This window comes from Platalea leucorodia (genome assembly GCF_965183815.1).
Source record: "Platalea leucorodia genome assembly, chromosome: 5".
Classification (NCBI taxonomy): Eukaryota; Metazoa; Chordata; class Aves; order Pelecaniformes; family Threskiornithidae; genus Platalea; species Platalea leucorodia.
Genome location: NC_138827.1, coordinates 17,466,041 through 17,493,411, shown reverse-complemented (window position 1 = coordinate 17,493,411; position 27,371 = coordinate 17,466,041). Strand labels below are relative to the sequence as shown.

General features: G+C 53.4%; 1 protein-coding gene across 1 annotated transcript in view; it reads left to right on the top strand.

Annotated features, from left to right (window-relative positions):
• Positions 1 to 636: 636 nt before the first annotated feature.
• Positions 637 to 27,371, top strand: part of HS3ST6 (heparan sulfate-glucosamine 3-sulfotransferase 6) — a gene marked incomplete at both ends in the record, with an annotated part of 40,737 nt that continues 14,002 nt past the window's right edge. The window contains one exon of the mRNA XM_082314458.1: positions 637 to 998. Within this exon, the coding sequence (XP_082170584.1) occupies positions 637 to 998 (362 nt within the window). The remainder of the gene's footprint in view (positions 999 to 27,371) is intronic.

Sequence of the window (27,371 nt, the reverse complement as noted above, 5' to 3'; positions counted from 1 at the left end):
CGTGCAGCCTAATTAGCACTGCCTCTCCGGGTGCCGCTTGCTAATTGCGTGCCACCGGGCTACCATGGCGGTGATGGCTCGCTATTTCCAGCCCGGCGCCTGCCTGGCATCCCGCACCGCCGCGGAGCCGCGGCCTCCCCTGCGCGGCCCTTTGCGTGATGCGAGCGGCCGACAACACCCGCTTGCAACCCCAGAGATTACAAAAAGAGGGGGAAAAAAAAGAAAATCGGATGGGAAAAGATGGGAAAGCTCATCCTCCCGGCGCAGCGGGGCCGGACAGTTTGGCTCCGCCGCGGCTGCGGCTCCTCGGAGGGGGCGGGAGGGCGCGGGGCTGCCCCGGGCCGGGCTGGCACCCACGCGGGGGCTGCCCACGGGCACCGGGGGGCCGCCCCCCTCCCCCGGGGTTATCCCGGCCGAGCCCCACGCGTGTGCCCCGCACACACACCCCCCGGGGCGTTGCCGCCCCCACGCGCGTGTCGCGCGCCCTCCCCCGCCCCGCGGGTGGGCGTGGGGGGCGGCGCGCGAGGGGAGGGGTCGGGGCGGGTGTGCGCGGAGCGGAGCGGAGCGCGGGGGGCCGCGGCCGGGCGGGGCGGCGGTGCGGGATGCGCTGCCCGGCGGGGCCGGGAGCGGCCCCCGATGGGATGTAGCGGGCGGCTGCTGGGACCCGTCGGGGGCCGCCGCGCCTCGCTGCTCCTCACCATGATCCTCTTCTTCACCTACTTCTTCTACTGCCTGCCGGGGCCCTGCGAGCCGCTGCCGCCCGCCCTGCTGCTGCCGCCGCCCGCCGCGCTCCCCGACGGTGCGGGGCCGGGGGCGGCGGGGCCGGGGGCGGCGGGCGGCGGCAGCCGGCGTTTCCCGCAGGCCATCATCGTGGGCGTGAAGAAGGGCGGGACGCGGGCGCTGCTGGAGTTCCTGCGGGCGCACCCCGGGGTGCGAGCCGTGGGTGCCGAACCCCACTTCTTCGACAGGTGCTACGAGAAGGGGCTGCGCTGGTACAGGTAACGGCGGGGCGGGGGGGGGCTGGCCCCGGCAACGGCTAATTAAGCGCCCAGGCGCGGTTAATTGCCTGCCGTGCCGCGATGGGGTTGCTCTGCAACAGGCTGGTCCGAGCGCGGGGGGGAGGCTGCGAGTCCCCGGCCGGGATGCGACGGGAGCCGAGCGGCGGGTTGAGGGGGAGGTGGCAGCTCCCACCCTCCGCCTGGCCTGGGGAGGGGGCCGGGGGCTGGTTCTGGGGGGCCGCTGCTGAAGTTGGGAGCGTGAGAGCCGGTCCCCGTGTGTCCCCTCGTGTCCCCGTGTGCCCCGTCCCGCAGCCCGGCCGGCCCGGGACAGGCGGAACGGCTGGTAGCAGAAATTTGCTTTTTTAATTATCCAGGCTTTGCGATTTTAACCTTTAACACTTTATTCTCAGCTGTCCCACAGTTTTCCCACCGGGTTCCTTTGGGAATTTTTTTATTTCGAGTGGCTTATAAAAATAAAGGGAGCGAGGACCTCGGCTTGCAGGAGCGGGCTTGATCCTGGCTGTCCATTAAAACCGGCGAGGGAAGGGGAAGGGTAAACCGGTATCGCTTGAATTCCTCGGTAGGTTTGTGTCAAAGGGCAGAGCCGTATTGATTCAAGGGAGTTGTTTGGTTTTGAGGGTTTCAATGGAATTGAACTCTTGAGGCGATAAAGCATTGGGAAGAGCAGCTACCGTGCATGTGGTGTCTATTAAAGCCCCGACTCCCGGCCAGCTCCGGAGCGGCCGGGCCAAGCGGAGCCGGGGCGCGAAGTCCCTCAAAGGCAGTAGAAGAATCTGGTCCGTTATTTTGAAGAGAGTCCAAATGTGTAGATTTATAAAAGCTCTGCGGTGTTCTCGGGGAAACATCTGAAAACAATAAAAGGAGTAGCTCTCCCTGTCCTTCCTGCCTCTCCATCCTATTCCCCCTCAAGCCCCGCGGGAATAGCGTATTTCTTACATGCTTTTAATGTTTCTCGGTGTTTTGGGGGGAGGTTGCAGTTTGGCAATCCTCACCAAAATAATAACCTGTGAAAATTAGCGTGTTTAATGGAAAGCATAATTTTAGTGGTAATTTTACCCGCAGAGTTTCAGCTCTGTAAGACCACATCTGGACTGTAAAGTTATTGACTTAACACACCTTCAAACGCAGTAAGTAGCGCACTTATTTTTACGACTGTATTAATATTGCCGTGATTTATTGGCTCGTTTCTCTGTTCCATTTGTATCTACGCCGCTCTAGAAACAATAATGATGATAACTAATCTTTTTGGGTGAGGATTGCAAGATAGATCTCACTTGGCAGAAAGGGAGTTTAATGACTGCGAGCACATAATTAAAGTGTGGAAGATCGAATGCTTTCATATCGCTTGCCGTGGTCCGGCGAGATGTTTGCAGGATGGACCACAGCGAGAGAAGAATAAATAAATCTTAGTTTTGGGTTGCTGTGTAGTGAGTTTTTAGTGCTGTAAGTGCTTGCAGGGAGCCTGGCCTGATACCAGCGAGATGTTTTAAGATGATTCTGCATATGGTTCTGGTAAATTTGGAGAAATAGAGCAGGGGAAGATTTTCGGCGCAGCCAGATGCATCGCAGGGAAGCGTACGTTGTGCTGGGAAGAAGTTGCATCCTTTCTAGTGAGAAAAAAAATTAGTAGATGTTTTGCTTTAACTCTGCATAGAGCAAGTGTGTTTTCAATCACGCGCACAACTCTTTTCCTTAGTTTCCTCTTCTCTTTGCCTCTCTTGTTTTGTCTTCTTACAAGACCTTGCTATACTGAGGGTTTTTTTTCCCAGGAAAGCCAGACAGAGCTAAATGTTTAAAGCTGGGGTGTGTTTGAGTGAAGGAAAAGAGAAGTTGGACAGAAGTTCAGTTTTTTCCAATGAATATCTGTGGTGTAAACATTTTTAAAATATTTGAACTTGCTAGGAAACCAAAATTACACCAACTGCTTCTCACGCCAAGATATTTGGCCCGAAGGCACCTGTAGGCCATTGGTTGTCTTAAGTAAATGTGAAAAGAAAAAAAAAATCCCTTCAAAATATTGCCACAGAATTATTTTCTTCTTTTTTGGTAGTTCAGTCCTGTAGCGATTTCACTGCTGTGGCAGGAGTATCTGCTTGTGGGTGCCGAGTAGTTTACATTATAACGTAAGTCACTGACTGAAACCATTTGTTCTTACCAGAGTGTTTTATTTTATTTAAATTTGAAATAGCCCAAAGTCCCTTTTTTGGAGTAGTTCTTTTTGCTAGTGAAAAGAAAATGTTCTGCAAAAGCAGCAAGCATCTCGTATGAAATTCCTTGAGTTACTATAGGTTTAGCTAATTATAAGAAGATTAAGCACCTTTTCTAGACTGCAACATAAATTACCTAATGGATAATCCAAGCATGACGTGACATTTTATCCTAAAGCAAAACACTATTTTAATTTTTTTGGCACTCAGTATTGCTTAAAGTAAGCCTAAATAAAAAGAAGTGATGCTGGCGTGTCTACTCCTCCACTCATGCAGCAGCTTGGGGAGCACGAGTGTCCTGTTCGGGAACCTGGGAACCTTGCTGTCTGTCTGTCTGCTTTGGGGGAGCGTAGGCAAAGGCAAACGTAAGAACTTAATTGAATCTGAGATGTTTGCCAGTGATATTTAGAACTTTATTGCAAAAATTTGAGGAGATGCTCAGCGTGACGGCATGGGGCCAAATCCTGCCCTTGCTTGTGTGAATTGAGAAAAACTGCATTCGTGGGCCGGGTCGCTATGGGGTGTAACGGGTGTAACCCCCTCGGCGCCTGCAGAGCAGCGCCTGCTTTCAACCCAGCGCCCACTTTCAACCCTTCTCGGTGCGAGGGGGAGCAGAGTCAGGGTCACAGGTGGCATTTGGGGTGCTCGGGGTGTTTGCATTTCATACGATGCCTGTGCAAGTGAGGCTGCAGAGTTTGTGCTCCGGCGGGCTCTCCAGCGGACGCTGCTCTGTCCCGCTCTGCTCCACTGGCGATGTTTCGGGGGCATAGCTGAGATCTTTGCATGGGATTGTTCCCTTTTCAGTTGCCAGGGCTGGGCTTGTTTCCCACACAGCTGCCCGATGTTGCTCAGAGGTTCAGACCGCTCCATCTGCCTTGCACTGTAACTCAGCATGGCCTCGGCAGTTCTGGTGCTGTGGGGAAAAGAGCAGAAGTAGTGGATAACGTCGGCTTTGGGGCATGAAGGTGGTGCAGGAAAGGGGCTCTGCAGATGCTGGTTTGCATAAACGGGAGTTTTGGGGAATTCAGCCTGATGGAGCTTATCCAAAGAACAGTTTCCTTGTCTCCATCCAAAACTTTGCAGCAAGATCAGCTCAATACGACAGTTTTGCTCTGTCCTCTATTTCCTCATATGATCTATGATCCGAGTCCCTCTTTTCTGTCTCCTCTTCCTGCTTTTTTCCAACAGCCAAAGAAAGAGTTACGCAGGAGCGGGCCTGGGCCAAGGCTCCCAACGCCCTTCACATCTCTGAGTGCAGCACACCGCGAGACAGCAGCCACTGGGGTTGTGCTCTGTGAAACTGCGCCCTGGATGATGGCGCACACTGGGTTTCTTAGGAATTGTAAAGAATTCCTTATTTTCTTATGGTTTGGGCCAGAAGTAGTAAAAAGTACTATGGGATGGCTAGTAACAGTTGACCAATGCTTCTTGCTGGAGCTCTGCAGCTGGCTGCAGTGGCACATGGTGAGCGGGCATTGCCGCTGAGCATCCTCCGGCGCTGCAGAGCTGTCCCAGAGCTCTGACTCTCTTGGAGGCTGAATTTAGCTTTTTATTGTCATTTCTCCTTTTGATCAGATGCAGTGCATGCAGGTTTGCGTGCGGGGCGGAGGAACTTTTCATGTGGCTCGTCATGCTTACACTGTGTGCTTTGGTGCATGCATTAAACAGTGCTGGGGGTGTCCCAGCTTGGGAGCGTGCGTGTGTGCCCAGGGGAGATGGACGGGTAGCAGAGAGCTGCTATATGCTACGTGGTGGTTTTTGGGTTTTGTTTTTTGTGTCCCCCCCCCCCCCCTTTCAAACCCATTCATGGGAGCTCATAATGTTCTTGAAAGGCATCCAGGATTTCTTGAGCCAGACTTTGTTATCTCCGAACCTTGCAACCCTGAAGCCTTTGAGCGGCAGGGAAAGGACGCGGCTCCAGCGCTGCTCTTTTGACTTTTGCTGTGAGTGTTATTGGCAGTTGAAAAGTAGAGCTAAGTAGATGCCTTGAGGGGTTTTTGTGTGTGTTGTGATTGTACAGACAGATCAAGACACTCTATAGTGCAAGCTGTTGAATAAAATCCGACATTTCAGCTACTCTGGAGTCACCAGGCTGCATTTTGGCACGGAGCTTGTATCCCCTTCCAGGGAGAGCTTTTCACAGGCACATTTAAGAAATACATAGGTGGGAACAGACAAAAGGAGCTTGCGAGGAGTCAGATGGCGATGCACTGAGAGCTGCTTCAGGACATTATCTTTATTCATTGACACCGGCTAATCTGTTCTGATGGACTCGTGTTTCAGCGTTCCATGGCTGAGAGTGGCCCTTGTTTGTCTTGGTGCATTTGCAGAAACTCAGTCCTGCAGCATGCTTCTTGGGTTCATTACTTCGTGATTTCTTCTTTCTTTTTTTAACTTTCATTACAAAAATAGGGCCTCTCTGTATCTGCTTCCCCTATCTTCACCCTCATGTTTGGAAAATAAATCCTAAAATGCAAAGAAAAAATGCAGGAAACCTGAGAAAAAGCTGTGGTTTTGTAACTATGAAGAAGATATTTTAAAGCTTTTATTTAATGCACAGTATTTTGGATTTGCTTTTATGCAATGTTTTAGTCCCAGCTCTACACTTAGGACAGGGCTTAAGTGCTGTGTGCATCTGTGCCAGCCGGACAGGTCTCCCCGCGATGGCGTGCCCCCGTTTTACTGCTCCCTAACCCACACCACTGCCTGTCTTTAGGAAGCAATCTGTAATACGTGCAAAGTTTGGTTTCCTCTGCAAACTGCTTTCACGTGGGATTAAAAATAGCTTTTACTGCCACGATGAGGAATTAACATTTGAAACCGTTTAAAGGGATCCTAGGCAGCTATTATGGAGGGCAGGCGAGAGGGGCTGTGCCTGCCTTGTTTAGGGGGGTCTTTCCCACCAGCTTCGAGTCGGCGATGGGGCAAGGAGCACGACTTGGCCCTCCTGCCCCCCACTTTCATGCTGACATTATTCCCTTGCTTTCATGTGGCAGTTCCTGAGTTTTGTTCCCAATCCAAAGCCCACCGAAGCCAATGTGCTTCTTGCTGATACAAGCAGGTTTGTGAGTCTGAATTTTAGCCTGGCTCAGCTGCAAGGCAAAATTAAGTCGGGTTATTCCATGTGTTGTTACATAGATAGTGTCAGGCTAAAGTGATTAAAGCTGCATGTTAGTGTTGGCTGCGATTTTTCAGATAAAAGCTGTGACTTGCAGAGTGGAACGAGTCGTGGTCTTCCTGACTGAGGAATGCTTTCTCTGTCGCTGTCTCTTTCAAATAAATGGGGGTTTTATATACAGGCTGTGCACTGGGGTGTGCAGAAGTAACCTGAGTTTCTGAAGGATTTCAAGTCTGCCAGTGTTGCTATCCCAGACTGCTTAAATAAATATATAAAACTGGGCACCTAGAAATCATGGGGCTGGTTTGAAAAATTATGTGAATCAATACTTTTGGAAAATACTTCTTCATTCATGCCCTTTTTCTCGTGCTCCCCTGGTTACTCTTTTGTAACCTCAGGGACTAGAAATGTAAACATATAAACATGGACAGGTTTTTTATCACCTACATGTAACTCCAGAGAACTTCTGAAAAGATGTCAAATATCACGAAAAGTTCACAAACAGCAGTGAAAGCTGTAGGGTTTCTGTTAGTTGAATTATTGAGGGGCTGGAGAAATAGTAAGAGAGTTTCGGAGTTTCTTCTTAGAAGTGTTATGTTTTTTTTTTTTTTTTTTCCTAGATTATTTTTAGATGCAGACAGTGACAGAAGGTGGAAAAGGCCAGTGGATTTAGAGGGTGCTTTTATGCAAGGAGAGACTATTACTTGGGAGAGTTCAAAGCTTATTTATAAAACAGTAATTACCATCCCCTGAGACGGAAGTGGGCAGCTCGCATCGAGTCGAGGAGGGGGTTACAATAGTTAATTGGTAAATATGCTTAAAAGCTTCTTCCTGACCTTTTAAAAACTTTTTGCTGAAACAGGCTCGGGCAGAGATTGAAAACCTGACTAATGAAAGGCCAGGTTTAATACCAGGACTTAGCTCTAAATGGCTTTTCAAAGGGCTTTGGAAATCCGCCTGCTTAGGGAGCCAGCCGGCATCAGAGGGATGCTCCCGTGTCCTGCAGGACCTGGAGCGAGAGCTGATGGGGCTCCAGGAGCTGGGTGAGACCTGAGCCCTGTGGCTCCTTCCCCTCACCCCAGCTCCTGGGATGGCCGAAGGGGCTCGGGCAGGACGGCATCACCCGGCCGACAGCCCAGAGCCCCTCGGGGTGGTCTGCTCTCCCCCCAGCCGGGTCCCGTGAGGTGCCCCCCACTGCTGCCCTCCTCTGCGGAGCATCTCGGACTGCTTGGTTTAATTCCTGCCCTTCCTCTCATGCTACGTTTCAGCCCTCCAGCGAGGACCAAGCTGTGTGCTGTGGGGGAGACAGAGATGATCCGAGTCCCCCAGCACTGAGGAGGTGCAGCATGCCCAGCTGGCCCCGCCGGCGAGCCCTGCTTATGGTGCAGAGCTGTGCCAGGCGTCTCTGCCAGCCGTGCCCTCCTTGCCCTGCTCCAGCGGGCTACAAAAATCATCAGCTCATCTACCTGGGGGTGGACGACAGAGGAGCTGGCAGAACTCTTGGATCTCCCTCTGCGCCTCCCACCACATTTTTCTGGTGTGTTTGTTTAGAAATGTATTAAAGTGAGGAGCAGAGGGATGTTCTTGACAGCTTTCTGCAGGTCTTTGAAAAGCACTTGGTTGAAAGCCTGGCCCGCGGCTGGGAGGCGCGGGGTGAAGGCAGGCTGGCCAGGTCTGGTCCAGCCCAGGCACCGCTGGGGTGGTGGTTTAAGATGAGTCTTTCCTTTCGAGACGATGTACAGGTTGGATGTGGGAACAGGTGGTGTGAAGCACAGTCCTCGCTCCCCAGCAGCTTGCGGGGCTCTGGGGGATGCCATGCATTGCTCTCACGAGTCAGGGTTTGCAGGATCTGACTCAGATCTCTCTAGCAGAGTGTCTTACCTTGGGCTTGTCCAAGTTGGTCCCCCTGAGTGGGGTGGACCAGCTCTGCTCTGTAATAAAGAAATGACAGACATGCGGTGGTTGCACACAGAAAATATATTGCAGCTTTCCACAGATGTGCTGAGAGAAGTGCAGGTCTGATCCTGCACCGCTCCGTTAGTTACTGGGGCTCTGCCTAAACTCCCGGGCACCACGTGTCTGGCATTACAGTGGGCATTGCGTGTCCTCGGCTGGGGGAGACTCGTCCGGGCTGTGCCATTGAGGGCTTTCCCCTTGGCAGGGTCTGAGGTCCCGACGTGTTGGTGCTCAGGGCCCGGTGTGCTCATGGCTGCTCAGGTTTTACACGCTCACCTTTTGTGGTAATGGTCCTGGGTGGAAAATTCACAGCAACTCATTTGATTTCGCCTCCTTCTCCCTCAGTGCAGAGACAGCTCGCAGATCACAGAAGTCTAAACGTCTTCAGAATTATTCATGCATCTCTTAAGTGAGTCACTCTTGATCTGAAGAGTCGTTTGAAATGCAAATGGGGAATATTGCAGTCAGGCAGGCCACTGGGGCTGTAACCAGGGCACAGAGGCAGCATGCCCAGCTAATTGAATTTGAACCTGCAAGTGGTCCCAGTGCATGGGGTTGTAAGTGCCCGACCCTGTGTGCTGCTGGTATTTGCAGACAGCAGGGATGACTCTGCCTGCAGATACCCGGGCTTTGCATGTCTGAGGTGCTCTAGAGCCACAGACCAAAAGGAGCATCCCTGTTCCAGCACGTGCTGCTTGGTTTGGGGCTGCTGGTGACATGAACCACCCTGACCTGGAGCATGCAGAGTGCTGGGACCAGCACCGTTTGAGACTGAAATATGGGGTGAAATGGCTGAAATGAGCTTCTCATAAGCAGTTGCAGAAAACTTTCCCTGTTTGGGCTATTAAAGCACCAGCACAGAAATGTTTTGGGCAGCTGAGAGGAACAGCAGCACTTTGGGAGTGGGATGTGCTACTGGGAGTGATTCTGTACGACCAAGCGTGCTCTGCCAAGGAAACCCCACGGCCAGGCAGGGACACACAGGGAATAAAACTCTTCTCTCCCATCCCAGCCAGCAGCTCCACAGTGCTTGGGGTGGCACAAGCATCCCAGGTGGCCAAGATCACTGTGCATTTTAACACACAAAATTGATTACAAGCAGGAGAGAATTACATTAATATAGTCACTTGTCACTGAGATCTTATTAGTAATCTCCACTCATTAGTCTGGAGAGAATAATGATGTGACCTTGTTAAGCGTCCTTGCTCAGGGAAAGGCTGACCACTTTGCTATTGATTTATTACTTAGCCCCTAAAGAGTGCATGTGTGCGTGGCCGTGTCTATGTGCACACCTACCGCGTGCACACGTGGGTGCATGGGAGGTGTTTTTGCAGTTGTAATGAAGAATTGGCCATCTCCTCACCTGCCCCTGCTTGCACCCTTTGGGCTAGTTCCGCAGCTGCTTTTGGCAGGTACTGTGTTGTGCAAAATAAAAAAAAAAAAAAAAAAAACAAACCACCTGCTGGTGATTGATGGGAAGGGACACGAAAAGTGACAGATCCCATCCCCAGAGGCCACATCATGCTTCTGCCTCCTGCTCAGCAGGGGCTGGCGGAGCCCTCCTGCACCACCCAACTTCCCAGCTGCTCTGGAGCCCGCAGCATCCCAAACCCCAGTCCTAGGGGGGCCTGAGCTGTGGGCAGGGCTGGCTGCCTGTGGCTGCTGCCTGCCCCCCTCTGCTCCCCACACCAGTACCTGGCTGAGGGCAGGATGGCTCCTCTGTGAGTGCAAGCAGACTCTCTTCTTGCTGCAGGTGAAATCAAACCCCCAAAACAAACCACAGCACAGGGACCTGGGAGTAGAGTCCTGCCTCCCTGCTCTAGCTGAAGGCAGAGCTGCCTGTGGGTGCCCGAGCTGCCTCCTGCAGTGCTCTGCCTCTCCGCACCGATGGGACAGGATCCTGAAATGCCTCTGCCACCTCTGCAGTCCTATGTCATATTATTTTACTGCTTTTTTCACTTCCTCGAGGCTGTTTGTGGGTGCTGATTGTGCCTTGAAGGTTTCCCCTGCCTCTTGCTGCCAGATGCCTTGCACCCCATGCTGTGCTGTGTGGTGCTGTGCCATACCGTTGTTCCCAATCCCGCCTGTGCGGCTCAACTCTCCTGTAATTCCAAGTGACAACGTACCCCCACGGACACCCTGCCAGGGAGGAAATGTCAATAAGAGTGGAAGCCAAAGAAATCCTCCAATTACCGGGAGCGCGGAGGGGGCTCGATAAGTGCCATTGATCAGGTGCTCGTCAGCGCAATCCCTCATCACTGCCACTTGTCAATAGAGGCTGCAGAGCCGGGTGGGGGGCTGCTGGCCACCCCTCCAGTCCCCAGCCGACGCAGCCCCATCATGGCAGTGATGCTCTGGGGCCGGGTGCATTCCTGATGGCCAGGCAGAGCTTTTCCCAGCCACTCGGACCTGGCCGGCCGGGACCTGCCGCCTCGGTCCCTGCGAGTGACAGCCCAGCGGGGCGCGTAGCTGGGCTGGGGGGGGATTATTCTTCAACAAGAGCATCAGCTGCTTCCTCCGGCTGCTTTTATATTTCAGAAAGTCATGTTCCTAAGCCACACAAGCCATGAGAAAAATTTCAAGGGGCCGCTGCCAAGTACTTTCAACTGAGAATTTAGGTTTTGTTGAGGGAAGGGATCGTTTGTCTCCATGAAAAGCGTATTTTGGGGGGAGGGAGGGAGTTGAACATCCCCCCGCGGCGTCAGAGACCCAAGCGTGACAACCTGCATCCGCTCTGCTGCCACCCGGGCAGTGCGGAGCTGCCGCTGGTGCCTCTCCTTCACAAAGGAGCCGTCGGGCAGGGGCTGGGCTGCTGCGGGAAAGAGAAGGGAGAAAGGCGTCCCCAAGGGCCTGATCCTGCCCCGCAGGGAGGGCGAGTGCTGCTGCTGGATCAGCGCACGCGTTGGAGATGAAGGTCTTGACTGCGGTGGTGGGAGCATCCCAGCGCCCCAGTCCAGGGAAGGGGCCGTGTGCAGGTGTGGAACCAAACCTTCCATGGCAGCGCGTGGTGCTGAGCAGCCAGGGCACCATCCTGCTCTCACCCACCGGGCTTTTCTGGGGTCCAAGCTGCGTCTGGCTGGCTCCTGCAGCTGAAGTCGTGCTTTATTATTTATTTTGAGTTTGTGTGGAGAGGGAGGTTTGCTAAAAGGATGGCAGTGCTCTGCATCTGCCTAGGTTTGAAACTCTGATCTTGTCTTAGGTGGGGTGGGTTAGATGGGAGGACGGTGGGTTATGGTTTTGTTGGAGGGTAGTATCCCTCCAACAGTAGTCAGCCCCAGCAGATGGCTCCAGGTCACTGATGTCCCCTGGCTCCATGATCAGAGCTCTCCGTGTGCCTGCAACACATCCCTCACTTTCTTCCAGGCCGTGATGAAGGGTGTCCCCAGCCCCACCCCCCAGCTCTACTGCAGGCCCCCGTCTCTACAGTGTGCCTGGGATGCTTTAGGAGACCACCAGGGACAACCGCTGCTGTGATCACCCAAACCTGCCCCGGACCTTGGGGCACGATGGCAGGGTGGGTATTGCCCTGTGCGGGGCATCGGAGCTCACCTCTGGTGCTTCAGCTGCCTCCCATGGGGAAGTGGAGACGGCATCAGAGCCCATCGGCCTCGGGGAGGAGATGAGGCTGCTGAGCCTGGTACAGCCTGCCCAGGTCCCAGCGGGTCACCATAATTAGCCCAGGCATGGGCTGCGAGCGTGGTGCGCTGGCTAATTACCCAGCTGCGCAGATGGGAAGGACATGCGGTGCCAGCGTAACCCAGCCACCACATCCTCCCTGAGAGTGTGCTCGGTTTGATCCTGGTCTTGTTACAAGGCAGATAACAAAGGATAACCTTGTTCAGTTCTGATCTTGTTATGTATATTAAAAATTAATATTTCTGTGCTTCAAAGTGTATCGGGAAGCGTGTGAGGGCTTGCTGTATTCACGGACCTTAGCAGGGATCACAATAAGGTCTCTGTCATGTAAAAGGTTCATAAAACTTGAATTACTGAACAGGAACCTTGAATGAGTGATTCCTTTTTAGCATGAATCACTCTGATGGTGCAAGACCTCTTCTTAAAGCTTTTTTTCTAGTGGAACATTCTTTAAAATAAAGGCAAATTTGGGCTTAAATTATGTGCTAGTCCTGCCAAGGTTTGGAGACCAGCTAACTCCAGCTGTGTCCAGCTGTGGGAGCCTCATGTCAGCGTTTCCATCACGGCTCAACCAGTTGCTGTAAGTGTTAACATACACCTTGTTGTTAGTGGGTTTCTGGTTGCATGACATCATAGGCTGATTAATTACACAATAGGTTGTGTGTGTGTGATGTACCCAGCTCTGACCTGAAGACAGTCCCCAAACGTGCTTCTGTTTGGGTGAAGTTGGAGCCAAGTTCATGGATGAAGAGGAGGGATAACCAGTGCCCTTTGGAAAGAAATCTGGCCATGAAGCCCTCCCGAGCTCAGCTGGGATGCTCTCTGACAGATCCTTCTCTTCGCATGGCAGCTGAACATAAATTTTTAAAGCACAATCTGGGTGGAGGGCAGGGTTGGGAACTCTTCTGATTTTGTTATGAATCTCAAGAGACTTGGCGGGTTTTTTTTGAGCTGTAGCTCCTGGAGTCATGGGATGGGGAGAGTCTCAGTTCTTGCTTGAAGCAAGTATCTCCTGAAGACAAGAAAACTGATGGCTCAGGAACCAGAAGAAAGCTATAAAGAACCGTGGTCTGTATAGCTGTATTTGAAGACAATCCCAATTTGAGCTGTGGTTTGGCTGAAGGTGGTTAGTGTTCCCCTCACCTACAGCAAAACCTCAGCAGTTGTTTCTTGCAGGGTTATGAAACTATCCAGAGACAGTTTACAAGCCCAAAACGAGTGCTGGCTGCCTGGTGAAGGATGGTGGCTCCACCATAGTTTGAAGATCTCAGTGGATCAGCAGAAAGCAGTTAGGAGCAGTTCCGTGTAGGATGGTGTGAGGTTCTGAAGAGACCTGATTTCTGCAGAAATCTCCTTTCCTCCAGGGTCTGGAGGAAGAGCCTTGAAGCAGAAGAAGGCAGAAGGACAGCGAGGCAGTGGCTGGGTGTCCCCACCAGCAGGCAGGTAGGTCCTGTGCTGGCTGGGTCGCCTCGTCCCTGGATGGCCATCAGCGTCAGGCACTGCACATGCTTCACGTTAGTTCCCCGAGTCACCGTGCAGGATGAAGAACAACTACTTTAAAGAACAAGTAAAACTGTTGCCACTTCAAAACTAGTCTCAGAATTGATGCCAGGACTCCAACAGACTGATGCTCCTTTATTCTCCTTTTAATTAATTCCTTTGCCTCCAGTGAATTTCCATCTTTTATTTCTGCTGCAATCAAAGGACTGTGAGCAGCAAGGCTCGCATTAGGAACAGACCGATTCCAACCTTTTTTTAATCTTCCTGTATCAGTTACTTGTCTTTTTCTTGCACTGCCACAATGCATCTGAAGCACACATGCCAAGAGATGACTTGTTGAAGGAGAGATGGGGCACGCAAAACCCTGCAGTTTGCTTTCAGCAGATCTCCTTTGCTGGCAGCAAAGAGTAAGAGTCCAGATAAGCTTGCTCAGATACACAAATGGGCAATTACGTGGTCACCTGAGAAGTGCCTGATGATTTATAGCGTTATTAAAAGGTGATGGTAAGAGTAGAAAAGATTTGTAACATCTGCATCGAAAACCCTGTCTCTGACCCTCACACCCCAGATACCAACATATTAAATATCCAAACAGGCATTCAAGCCTGCGGATCGCTTTGACAGAGATCCCTGAACATCTGGTAACACTTGGCCTGATACTTAAGACCCTGGACAGTGTGTAATTAAATGTAATTCACTCCTTGCCCTGCTGCGGACTCAAAGAGACTGTTCCCGCTTGAAGGGCAGTCTTCGGAGGAGCCTCGTGGAAGAGGAACATGCAACCAGAGCTAATGCAAAGATGAAGATGTGCTTTGCTGTGGGCTGCTGGGGGATGAAAGTCATGTTGCGGGAAAGCAGTCATCTCTGGGTGGCAAAAGACCCAGGGCTGGAGTTTTCATGCTTGGTGGAAGCTAAGCCTGATCCCAACCAACAGCTCTGTCTTCTTGCTAGTGATGATTGCAGTTCTGAAACAGCCTCCATGGCTTGTAGGTCTCTTCCCATGTCCAACACTGGTGTGACAGCATTGGCCATCCTTGGATAGACTGTTGGATCTCCTTGTTATTTTGCTCTCTGAAGACTGTAGAGGTCCAGGGCAATGCTGTTGGCTCAGGTGGTGGGAGCCTGTGTTGCCGGAGCAGTGCAACATTCCTCTTTCTCCCTTTCTATCCGTTATTTGCAGTTCTGGCTTCTGGTGCTGCTGGATGGGCGTTCTGCTCATTAGAGGGAAGAATCATAGCTGGAAATGAAAGGTGCAAAGAGTGGGCTGATCAGAGAAGATGGTTTGTGGTGCTGTACCTTGGCAGGGATGGCCTGGATGTGTTATTGCACGTGTTAGTGTACAGCGGAGCCTGTGTGTAGTAGGGTTGAAGAGCAGCGTGGAATCTGCTTCCTTGCTTTGGCATACGTGTGCTGCGATGTCCCCAGAGAGACATGCTTTTTGTGCACTCTGGTCCTCCACACCTTCACAGCTGGAAGAGATCTCTCCTTCCAGACCCTAGCTGGCAGGAATCGGTAGGATGCCAGTGGCTTCGGCAGAGTGATGCTGCTTTACATCAGTGTGGTTCCCAACTCAAAATTACATCTCAGTCTGCCAAAGCTGCCTTGTTTTGTGCAAACACTGATTTTTAGGTAGAAGTGGGAGAAATCTGTTGGTGGAAGCAGCTATAACAGGCATGTTCACTTGTTAGAAATCTGCACTGTGTGCTGAACTCGCAGCCTCTGCTTTGTGCTGAGCTGAAAATGAGCAGAGAGTGAAGGATGCACATGTTTTCAGAGAACAGGGGAGAGCTGGCAGTGGCAGGGATAAAAGGAACATATGTCTGATTGAATAAATGGGGAAATGCAGGCCAGATGGCTGGAAATACGAAGAACTGTTTAATAATTTCTAAACTCTTTGCTCTCTGGAGCAAGATTATGGGCACTTGCAATCTTTTCCTCTCTGCTCAATTTGCCTCCTGTGTTGGCTGCATTACTCTTGGCTTTGGGTAGAGCTCTTAATATTGTTTGTGACCTTCAGAAATTTGTGAAATTATTATCTGGGGTATAAATGTTGAGCATCTTTCAGGAAGCAGCCAATGATTTGTAAGGATGACCCCTCCGTCCCAGGGAGATGGGGCTTTGGAAGTGCCTTTGTGGCTGTCCCAGTCCCATATATGTTATAGGCTCTGAACAACCCGGCAGTAACTGGGGTAGGTCCTGGGGGAGGCTGGTCTCTCAGTCTAGTTCACGCTGATCTGGCTGGGCCAGTTTGAAAACAGGAGTAATCTGTGACAAATGCTAGCAAAATCACTGTCCGCTCCCCGGAGCCCAGCGCGAATAGATCTGTGGGACAAGCACACGCTGTTCCAGCCTCTGAACTCGGGCAGAGCAAGGTCTTGTTTGCACCGGGTCTCTTCTGGCTCCTACCAAACCGTGTAACTCAGCAGAGGAGCTGAGCTCAAACCATTTGTGTTGCAGCAATCGTCATTCCTGGGCGAGAATTTAGAAACCAGGTCCTACATTGTGCTACCCTCCTCCAGATAGTGGCTGAACCACACGTTACGTGGGGCAAGGGAGGAGGGAGGATGAGTTTCAAGGGCTTTGGGGATGAAGATAAAGGTGCCTGAAATGTTTCTAGGGATGGGTCCTCAGGATAGTTTTCTGATGATTACCCACTGCTGCATTGTCCTCCCTGGAAGCTGGGAAGGACTCGGAGAAGCTGGGAGGACCCTCCCGGCCCATGCTTCCTTCAGATGTCCTGATCTTCCCCATACTACATCTCTATGGCCAAATCTCTTGTCTTTGTTACAGGGATGCTAGGAGGTGGTGAGCGCAGTGGAATGAATTACTGCAGGAGGTGGACAGGGTGGTGTTGCTGCGGGCTCAGGGCATGATCAGGGTGGTGGTGTAAGGCTAGGGGCCAGGCTGGAGCCAGCAGGAACCTGCGTCCTCTGGTCCATCCCCGTGTTCAACCTTTTGTGAGGTTAGCAGCTGATTTTCTCCCTGAGTTTCCAAGAAGATCTGGAAGTGCCCAAATAAGATGGAAAATACTGACCATGCAATATTGCTGGCCCGGACAGGAGAGGAGAGGTTTGCAGCGTTGAAGAGTTGTGCTCTGTCGTGACCACCAGCCAGCTTCCAGACGTGGGAGATTGGGACTGTGCAGGCTTGCGGCTGGCTTTGCAAATGACCCAAACTCACACCTTCCTGAGGGTCCCTGGTAATTAGAGAGGCTGCTTTGGGTTGGTGATTCATCTCCTCTCCAGAAAAGCTTCTCTCTTTGGGAAGACACAAATAGAAGTCCTCTGCAGGTCAGCGGGGAAGTCAAACTTTGGTTTCTTGCGGTCAAAAGTCTAATTTTCTTCAAAGCAGCAGTTTGCATTTTCTTTTAAATACAAAGAAAGCAAGGATCTTCCAAGTGAAATCTTGGATTTGGTCAGTGTTGGTGTTTCAAAATTGTCAAGGTTTAGAGCAGAAAACAGATATCTGTGTTTTAGGGGAAAGGCTGATCTTTTTGCTGCTTCAGAATCTCGTGATCGGCTGTCAAGTTTCTCCATGGATCGTTGTAAAAATAGATAGTTATATTTTCTCTAAAATATTTGTTGTTTTGCACCAGACAAATTGCATTCAGGGTTGTTGTGTGGTCTCTTCAGGGACAGATCCTGGTGACCCCTGTGCATGTACCACTGATTTCAGAGCTGAGCCCTCTTGATTTTTGTGTGCTGCTAGAAGAGCTGTTGTGCTCCTCCCCAAGGTGGGGACACTTAAGAAATTAAAAAAATTGTATTCTTTGGGTGATCTTTATTTATTAAAAAAAAAAAAAAAATTGTCCTGGGAGGCAAAAGGGATGGTAGGAGCAGAAATTGCAGTTACATTAAGTTGGAAATCCTAAATAATCCAAAAATAATGCAGGTTGCACTTTTTGAAGTTGCTTTCTTTCCTTGCACAATGGAAGGGAGAAAAAAAAAAAAAAATCTGTGTATATACCCTGTTTCGAGGAAAATGAATTGCAAATAAGAAAAACAAATTTGAGTTAATTCTTCTTTTCCAAGCACAGCTCCATTCAGCGTTTTAAAAGTGAAGGGATTTAGGGATCTGGAGATAGCGTCAGTGTTTTTTGGTAACAAGTACAAACTGCAGCGGGTTTTAAGACTTCAGAAGCTGTTTCTGATTAGTATCTTTTCTTTTGACAACTTTTTTTTTCTTTTCAGAAAAAAAAAAAAGGGGAAAAGGCTTTTTGTAACACAGTTGGGCTAGAGATGGGGAAAAAATCTGTTTGAAATATGCAGGGACCTGAAAGAAAATCTTGAGTGAATAATAAGTTTAACTGACCTTAAAATATCCCATTGCCATGAGGGATTTGAGAGTAATACTTCAAATGGATTTTTGATGAGGCTCTCCAGGCTGTGGGGAATTGAATATTTTACCCAACACGTTTTCTGATCTAAATTTTCACAATAAGTAGGAAAAACTATTCTGAAATCCCTAAAGAAGTTTTTGTTTTGTTTTTATGTTTTTTACTTTAAAGCTACTGCCCTGCAGGGAAAAATTAATTTACTGTTAAGGTGGCTTTTCAGAACTATTTTTTTTCCCCAACATTAAATTTCATCCTAAAGCAGAATTCATCCTGGCCGCAAGTGTGTGTCCACGTCCTCGGCAGGTACCCGCCGGCGCGGTGGGATCCAGCACGGCGTTATCCGTGTGCCCACTGGGTTGTGTCCCTGGTGCCGGGACAGCATGTGCCCTGTGCCTGGCACCAGCCCGGGGGCTCTGGTGGCACCCTGGTGTGGTGTCACTCTCCCTGGGATCCCCGTCCTCCCCTCTGTCGGCAGAAAGCCCACGCTGATGGGGGGTCCGTGGTCAGACACCCCCGGGAAAAGCTTTCTGAGCGGGCAGGGCATCCTTTGCCGGGGCACAGGGGGACCCCCAAATCCCAGGACAGACCATCCCTGCGGTCGCTTCTCTCTGAAGCGGAAATGACCAGTGCTTTCTGGGGTACCTTGCTGTCTCTTCATCTGTCCGTCCGTCCATCCATCCATCCGAGGGGCCGATTCAATCACAAGCGGACAGAGGGACGTCTGGTGCCCACAGGGGCAGCGGGGCTCCGTGATGGGCTCCATTCATTCCCAGTACCCTGGAAAATGGAGCACAATGCGGCATTAATGCCCCATCCTGTCCACCCCCCCGCCCCTCTCTGCACCGGCCCCTCTGATCCCGAGGCGTTCCTGGACCAGTCCCTGGGATCGGGACGGGAAACCCGAGGGCTCTGCCACTGCAGGCAGGAGGTCCCATCCGGGGCCGGGCGCTGCCTGCCAGTCAGGCACAACCCCCCATGAATTATGGACGCGCTGTCATAAGACGGCCGGGGAGCTTTCACAGCGTGCGCCGCTCTCGCCATTGAGACGTTTGACTGGGGGAAGCTGCGATCCAGTCAGATGCTGTGGGGAAAATGGGAGCTTTATGCTCTCTTGGCACAGGGTGACGCGCGCGCGGTCCTGCCCCGGCTCCGGCCAGTGTATCGCTCTTTTTCTTTTTTTGTTATGATTTTTTTTTGTGTGTGTGCTATAGACCTGTGCAACCCATGCTGAAACTCATTCCTTGTGCTGAGTGTCTCCAGATGCCAGCTCAGGCAGAGCCGCTCAAGGCCCCTCACTGCAGGCTTGTCCTTCTGGGTGGCTTGCAGTCGGCAGGCAGCGGCTCTGCCCGGCTCTCGGGGTGTTGGTTACGTGTGCTTTTTCAGCATCTTTTTGACTTGGTGATCATGAAAACAAGCTTGGTGAACTCAAGCTGGGTGAGCGCCGTGCCTCTGCTGGCAGGTAAAAAATAGATCCGTTTTATCTGCTAATAAAGTTTGAGTTGTGGTGTCGGGGAGTGGAACAGATGAGTTTAGTGAGTGGCGTGAGCCTGGATAAATGCAGCATTGCTGTCAGCATCCCTGACATCCCCTTGGCCTGCGGAGCACCTGGGTGGGCAGGGAGGGCACTGGGCAGGGAGGGCGCAGGCAGCTACTGCTCGGTGCCACCCCGCCCCACTGCCAGCACCTCTCTCCCTCCACTGCTTGCTTTATTTTGCTTTTATTTTTCCTGTTGCAGCCGTCCCTTGGTGTCTCAGCTTGGGGCTGAGCCCAGCCCGCTGAGCTGCTGTCACCGGGAGGAGAGCTCTGCTCGTGCCCACCATTCCTGCCCGTACAGACCAACCCTGGATTAAAAACCATTTCCCATCAGGATTGCTCTGCAGCTCAGAGGGCCCAAGTGCTCCTGGCATCCCCGCGAACACTGCTGACAGCCAAGGGTTAATTTTCCATGTGCTCTCCATTTTCCTTCTTACACAGTTGGGTGGAAAACCAGAGCTGAAAGAGAGGTGGCCCCGGTTCCTCTGTCTCTGCGCAGGTCCCGTCGTAATGCCAGCCGCTGGCCTGCTGTGGGCTCATCGCTACTGCAGTGTCCTGGTGATCTGTGGGTCTGTGGGCTGGTGGGACCATGCAGACGGGGCTGTGACCCTGCAGTTCATGGTGGTTCAGTAGGATGCATCAGTGCAGTGTGCTCATGTGTGCTCATAAAGCCACCCAGCATGAGCCCAGCATTTGCATCGTTCATGGTTTCAGTGTGCCTCTGTACGTGGCTTTTTTGGAGTGGGGGGACCTGATGGGAGTGTGATCTGACCTCGGGGACCTCATGGCTCCCTGCGGCGGGGCAGCTCCTGCTGCCGCTCACCCCAGAGCCCAGCTCTGCCTGGGCCCCTGCTCAACCCCTGGTGAGGTTTCTGGCCAGATCCTCCAGCATCCTCTTCACAACATCCCGTGTCCCTGGAGGCTTTTGAGCTGGTGCTTCCCGAGCTGTGGTCTGTGGCAGCGGTGTGGAGCAGCGAGCCGCTCCAGCAGTACGGTCTGTGCTGGTGCTCCCTGGCAGCTCGGTGCCAGTCAGCTTTGGAGCTGCATTGCATGGGAGCATGGCTCCCTGATTTCCAGCCTCTCCTTCCTCTGCGGCTTCAGCCATGTGAGGGGGTGCAGCGACCGGATGGGGAGGGAGCGGGAGCTCAGCCTGGCGGGTGCCTTTTCCACATCACCAGCTGCAGAGATGAGGACAAGGATGCCGGACGAAGATGTCCCACGGGTGGGGGGGCTGTGGTGGCACCCCAGAGGCTGAGACAGCGGCAGAGGGGGGCTCTGGGAAATGCTCCCGTCAGCTTATAATGTCCCACCCCACGTGAGTCCAGCAGCAAACAAGCTCCCAGTGTCCTCCCTGCTTTTACAGAGCAGCAGGAGTTCCCAGGCGTGCCGGCCGTCGGCTGAACGTGCCTTGGGAGGAACGCCTCTTGGCCTCCCACCGCTTAATGCGCTCCAAACTGCCCCAGATTTTTCCTCTGTTGCATTCAAAAAGGGGAAGAAAGAGAAAATTGTGGTCCCACAGCAGCCCCCAGGGCCGTGGGCTGGGGAGCTTCCCCCAGGCCTCCCAGGGGCACGCAGACCATGCGAGAGTCCTACTCGCTTTCTGCCGGTACGGCTACCAGGAATGCTGGCTCCCCGGCTCCCTGCTAAGGGGTTGATCCTGCTGGAGCCATGGGATCATTGCCTTGTTCCTGGCTGGTGTAATGTTGGGCTCCAGGATGTGGCCCTTGTCCTGCTCATGACTATTTTTAACAGAGATGCTGTTTGGTGAACGCACGAGCATGGGTGTAGCTGTGCGGGGGCTAAAAGACCTGTCAATTCAGCTGCATGGTGGCTGGGTGGCTGCTCTCAAGCCCTGGCCAAGGGACACCGGTGGACCAGGGCGCTGGTGTTGGTGAGCAGTGGGCTGATCTGCCCCACCACCGTTATTTCAGCACCAACCGGGGGTTCAGCACTTCCTTCCGTGCTGCTCTAGGAGCTGGTCCCAGTTGCAGAAATGGCTGCGGAGAGGCCAGGCTGCATCCCGCCGGGCAGGAGCAGCCCCTCTGCAGGAGCACACAAAGCCGTTGCCTTTGTGGGTGCTCAGGCGCTCGGGCACAGGGCTTGGGTGCCGGCGCTGCTGGGCTTTGTCATGGCTCAGCTCTTTGGCTGCAGTTGCTGATTGATGGGACAGGGACGGTGGCAGGAGAGCCGGGCTGCCGTCCAGTTAGTTTTCTGTGGCTGGTGCTCACTGTCCCCATCAGTTGTGTAGGACAGGGTTTCCATGACTGCGGCTTGTTGACAATTTCTTAGGCTGGGTATTAGCAGACAACAGCCCAAATTGCACTGCTACACTTACTGTGTCCACGGCTCGGGTCTCCCCGGTGCTTTTCCTTATCAGTGGCTGTTCATGAAGCTTCTTCACAGCAGGACCACCACCCGCTGCAAGCCTTGATATTACCAATCCTTTAAATACAGCCTGTCTTACTGGTTACATGCCATGGCTTGGCTCCATGTGTCCTCAGGCTCTGCAGCCCAAACACGCTGTCTGGACCTCTGCTGTGGGCCCTGGCCCTCGCAAAGCCTCTGGCTGCTGGGTTATCGGGAGCAGCTGCCAGGGATGCGGGGATCGATCTGTCCATCTAGCTCCACACTCCCATCCATCATCCCTCCACCCATCCATCATCACCCAGATATTGAAGTGTCTGGTTAAGGATGCTAATGCAGTGACACTGTAGGAGATGAGGAATAGATTCAAGCCCCTGGCTGGTGGAATTACTGCTTTCCTTCTCACCCAGGTACACCAAACCATTCCTAGTGCTGTGTAAGTGGGTCAGTGTCCATGTGGTCCCGTGCCAGGCCCTGGGGTAGCGAGGAGCCCATGGGAACATGGCTCTTGCTTTTTCATGTCTCCAGAGTGCCAGGTGGCTGTGGTCTTCCCACATATCGCAGCCAGGTCTGACTCCCTTTGGACCACGAGAGTTTTGTGCTGCAGGAATTGGCTTGCAAGTCGTTAACGGAGGCAGCTGAAGTGGCCACCAGCGTGTCTGCTGCTGGTGCCACAGGGGAAAAATGAGCTGGATTAAAAAGTGAGTTGGGTTTTCACCTCTCCTGGGAGTTACTGTTTGTTTCTGGACACACCGCAGGGAAGACGGTGTCAGTCCCAGGCAGCCTTGGTCTCTGCTGCTGCAGAGTTACTTACTGTGCCTTGCTCCCTCCCTGCTCTGCCAGGCTGCGAGTTGGCAGGGCCTCTGGTGCTTATGGAAACATTTTACTGCTGATAAATTCAGGGGCAAAACCTACAGGCTATGAGTAAACAGCTGAGGGCAGGGAGGGGGGATGCACGGGGCACCCTGCTAGTGCCCGTGCCCCTCCAGTCCCGTCCAGGGGAGATGCCCTCCCAGGAGCGGCTGCACCTGGAGCACAGCTGTGTTGTTAGACACCAGAGAATCCACACAGGGAGCCTCAGTATGAGCTCACCCACATTATGAGACACGAGAGAGCCCAAATCAGAGCATTGGCCACTGTGACACTGCGGGGCTGCCTGTGCTTTTTGTCCTAAATCAATCCCCGGGGGTGAGGGGCAGCGGCGCTTGGGGGCCGGTCACTTTTGGAGGAGCAGCAGCTGGGAGCTGCCGGCGTTTACAGCCCGAGGCTCCTGCTCCAGCAGCAAAACGCGGCTTGAGGGCAGACAAGCATTTCCTCCCGCCCTGCCTCGGTGGTCTCGGCAGAGACACGGTGGTCTCAGGATCCTGAGAAGCCACTGCTCTTGTAAAAGTGAGGCAGGGTCCCGTCCGGCTTTACAGGGGCAGCTTGATGGAGCCCCAAGCATCCCTACAGAGCGGAGCCTCGTGCGGTCCTGCTGCCTCGGCAAACACCGGTGGGATGACATGGGCTTCCCAGCAGGTCTGGGAGAGCAGCCCTGTGGCCTCTGATGCCCAGCCCTGGTTTAGATCATGCTCGCTGATAGAGGCATTGCTCTGTTTGCCGTGAGCCAGGAGAGGAGCAGCTCACTGGGGAGAGGGGCTGGAGGTCTGGGTGCCCCTCGCTCTGCCGCCGCACGGGGCTGGGCAGCGCCCGGGGGGCTCGGCCGTGAGCCGTGGAGGTGGCAGCATGCTGGCACAGCTGGCACAGCTCTCAGGGGAGCACCATCTTGGCTGGTTGTTGACTTCCCAATTTTCAAATGTAGAAATGAAAAGTAACATATTTCTTCCTGTAAGCGCGTAAAAGCTGATGACTGGAAACAGCCCAAATTAAATTAAGTACATATTATCACTGCTGCATCAGTGGAAAAGGCGGTGCAAGATTTACTCCTCTCCTCTACAGGGGCAGAATGAAGAGCAGCTTTCTGCTTCTGCCAGCCTCCACGCTTCAACCTCCACTGCTCTGCTGGCCACCAGCTTCTGAGGGCTTAATACTGTCTCGAATCTATACAATGACACATAATAACATGGGAGCAAATAATGTAGCCTTTGAATTCCTCTTCCCTCTTTCCGAAGCCCCAAGCCTGGGGCTTTGCAGAAAGGCCCTTTCTTTGCTGCGGCTTCTCTGCCCCGCTTTGCCAGGGCTGGGTGAGTCCCTCCTGCGCTGCCCTGCCTGCTCCAGAGGTGGCATTTTGCCCAACCCGAGGATCTTTTTCCAATTGGGAAGAGAGGCTGTGGCAGCGAGACACACTAATGTTGTGGGGCTGGGGCATGCTGGGATGCTTCCTTATTTTTTTCTTTATGAAAAAGGCAATTTGCGGACAAGCCAGCAGCAGGCTGTCCCCAGAGGCTGGCGTTACCCTGGGGTGCGGGGTCAAGACTGTGACCCTTAGGACATCTGGCCTGGCTGCTGTTATTAGCTGATGCCCAAAACCTGGCAGAGTCTGGCCCCTGGCTCCAGGACTTCCCTGCTTATGAGCGCAGCTCTGCCCGGTGTGGTGGGCAGGGACACCTGCGAAAGGTGGCTCTGCCTGCGTAGCTGCTTAATGGGAAGATTATTGAGAGTGTTTCCAACTTCTGCAAATGATTTTTAGTTGCAAGGAGCATGTTTCTCCTTCCTCTGCAACACTGGACACCCAAATACCCTGGTACTGAGCGGGACCTGGGGAGCCTGAAGCCCAGCAAAGCTCATATGGATGGGGCTGCTGGGTTTTGGATCGTGCTGGAGTTGCCTTGCCCTGAGCCAAGGGCAGCGGTCAGGGTCCCAGCCGCCACTCAGCTGCACTTTTTCAGGGAAATGTGCAAACTTCCTATTTTTGATCCTTGTCCTCCATCAAATCCATCTGGAATCGGCCGGTGGGATCAGATGTGGCTGGGGGAAGACGGGCAGACAGCTGGGCAGACAGGCAGACAGACTATGTGATTGCTTAAGCCACATTTCCTTAGGAAGCCGGGCTAAAAATAATCAAAATCCAGTCCTTTCCCACAAACAGCTCTGGTTGCCACAAACCAATGCTTTTCCAGTGAAGAAATGTTTTGTTAGAGAATTCCCAGTTGTTTCTGCTGGAGGGAGGGAAAGAGGGAGGGAGCACTGACGCTGGGACGAGAGACCTGAACCTGCTGGGCTGCGGATGGAGCCCCTCCATCTCCGCCCGGGCACCTCGGGCTCATCCAGCGCAGGCGATAGGGAGCTGGGAGCTGCCAGTGGCTCAGCCTCGGCACGGGGCTGGAGAAACCCCCATATCCCCTGAGCCTTCCCCATGCCTCCGCAGCCCCTTTCTCTAGAGCTGGAGAAACAGCTTTTATTTTGCAGCAAAGTGCGTAATCCACCCACGTCTCCCTCCTCGGTGGGGGATTTCCTTCGCCTGGGGACCAGCTGAACTGCAGTGCGGGGCGGGGGGGGCAGGCTGCTGCGCCGCTGGGCGCCCAGCAGCATCCCCAGCATCCTGAAGCCTTGTTGTCCAAGCTTGGCTGGATTTCTAAGGCTTCTGCCTTATCTGCAGAGGAAACAGTTATTAGCTCCCATGTGATGGGCTGCAGATTGGGGAGAGAAGTCCTGCACACGCATGGAAGTGGCTGAGCAGGTTGTCAGGGAGAACAACCATTTGGCAGCTGCTCCGGGGGCCGCGAGCTGGGCACTGGGGCTCCTCTCCCAATTCCCTTTGCCCGGCTCTTGCTGGCATTTTGACACATGCCGTGGGATGGAATGGCACGGAGCAGCTTGGACTGTGCGAACGGTGGTGGCTCACGTCACCGCTGCGCTCTGGGGCAAAGCTCGGCTCTGCTCTTTGCCAGGGAATGGGGCTTTTTATGATAGCAAAAAAAAGAGCTAAATTTGTTTCCCATCTTCCCCCAGGATGTATTACAAATTTGACACAGATGGGGAATCTTTTTTGTTTCTGTGGAAAACTGGATGCATTTTCCATTCCAACAAGAGCAGCATAACAGCATTCGACCTGAGACAAACACCAAACAAACTGTATGTCTGTTTTTTGTCGTTGACGGAGGCAGGGAAGGCAGACGAGCTCCTCCAGCGCAGAGCCGTCGTGAGCTGTAGCACACGTAGCACGTGCTTTGCAGCGATGGTGACCATTACAAAGGAGTTTTAGGTCAAAGTTTCCCCTGTTGACCCCCAAAGCCAAGGACGGAGGGTGCAACTGCAGCACCGCTGCAGAAACTGGGGGGACGCAGGGGTTTGGGCTGGTGGATGCTGTCACGACCTCTGCTCTGGGGAAGGGGCGACAAGGGGATGGTTTGCCATTGCCCAGGGGCTGTTGGGAACCGTCTGGGCTTTGCTCTCCAGCCGAAGGGTGAAACCTCTGTCCTTTCCGATGCAGTTATGGCTCCCTCACCCTGCTCGGCTGGGGAAGGCAGCGAGGAGGAGGGCTGGGTAACCCTGGCTCCATCCCTGCCTCCTTGCAGGCAGCTGTCTCGAGGAGTTGGGGGGTAACCATCACCTTCGGATAGGTTAACCTGGGGGTAACCTGCTGCTCTGCAGAGCTGCTGCCTGCTCCAGGCCATCAGGCAGCATGCAGGCAGCGTGCAGCCGTGCCTCCTGCCAGGGCTGGGCAGGCAGCAGCCCAGCGATCACCCGCTCGAGCTGTCAAAGGCATTACAGCAGCACTGGGGAGATGGGAATGGCTGGATCCTGCCCGCAGCCCGGCCACGGCTGGGGACCAGGGGGGTCTGTGATCGCAGTGCTGCTGCCTCAGCACATTTCTGCCCCTCCTGCCTGCGTGCAGCTGCGGCATTGCTGCTTCCCTGTCCTCCCCTCCGTGGGCAGCCCCCCTTGCCCCACACCTGCAGCGGCTCCCGGGACCTCATGCCTGCGGGACATCTGCTCCCTGCCCCGAGTCCCCCGGCAGCCCCACAGAGGGTCCCCGTGCACCAGCTGAGAGCTGATGCTGCAGATGATGCCGCTCATCTGCCAGCTATTGAACCCAGCCCAGGCACCCGCGGAAGTTTGTCTAAGCTCGGGTAATTGCACCAATATGGTGCTTTTCCTCCCTTGGGCCAAACCCTACAGCTCATGCATCACTTTGGGCTGTTTCTTGAAGCTGCTGCTTGCTCAGAGCAGAGCTGGGCTGGTCCAGTGCCACACAGCGAGAGCAGGACTGGTGCTGCTGGCTTCCGTCACCCCCCTGTCCCCTCTCCTGTCTCCCCTCGCTGTGCGCAGCCTGGGGCACCCTCCTGCTCAGACCCCAGTGCCAGCAGCAGCTGCTGGCAGTGGGTGCCCAGCACTCGAGGGTTTTGATGCTGCGGGGCACAGGGTCCCCTCATGTAGGGGCAGCGTGGGGGATGCTCCTGGCAAGCCGAGTCGTCGGCAGGCTGGGATGGAGGGTCGGGAGAGCTGGCACAGAGCGAGGCACCAGCTCGGTTCTCCTCCTTTGGAGAGCTGGGACAGCAGCAAGCAGGGGATCCTGTTCGCAGGGGGATTGAGGTGCGCAGTGACCGGCGATTTCAGCGAGCATTAGGTTCCCAAATACCTTTGTGGGTCTGGCCAGAAGAGCCTAAAACTGTCACTGGAAACTGTGCTGACGGATCCCCACGGCTTCGTTGCAGACCTCAGACCTGGCTCCAGTTCACGAGTGAGGACTGATTTATGTTTTCTTAGGTAGAAATGAGACAGTTTTGGATGCGTTTCAGAATGACTCGTGGTTAGTTTGA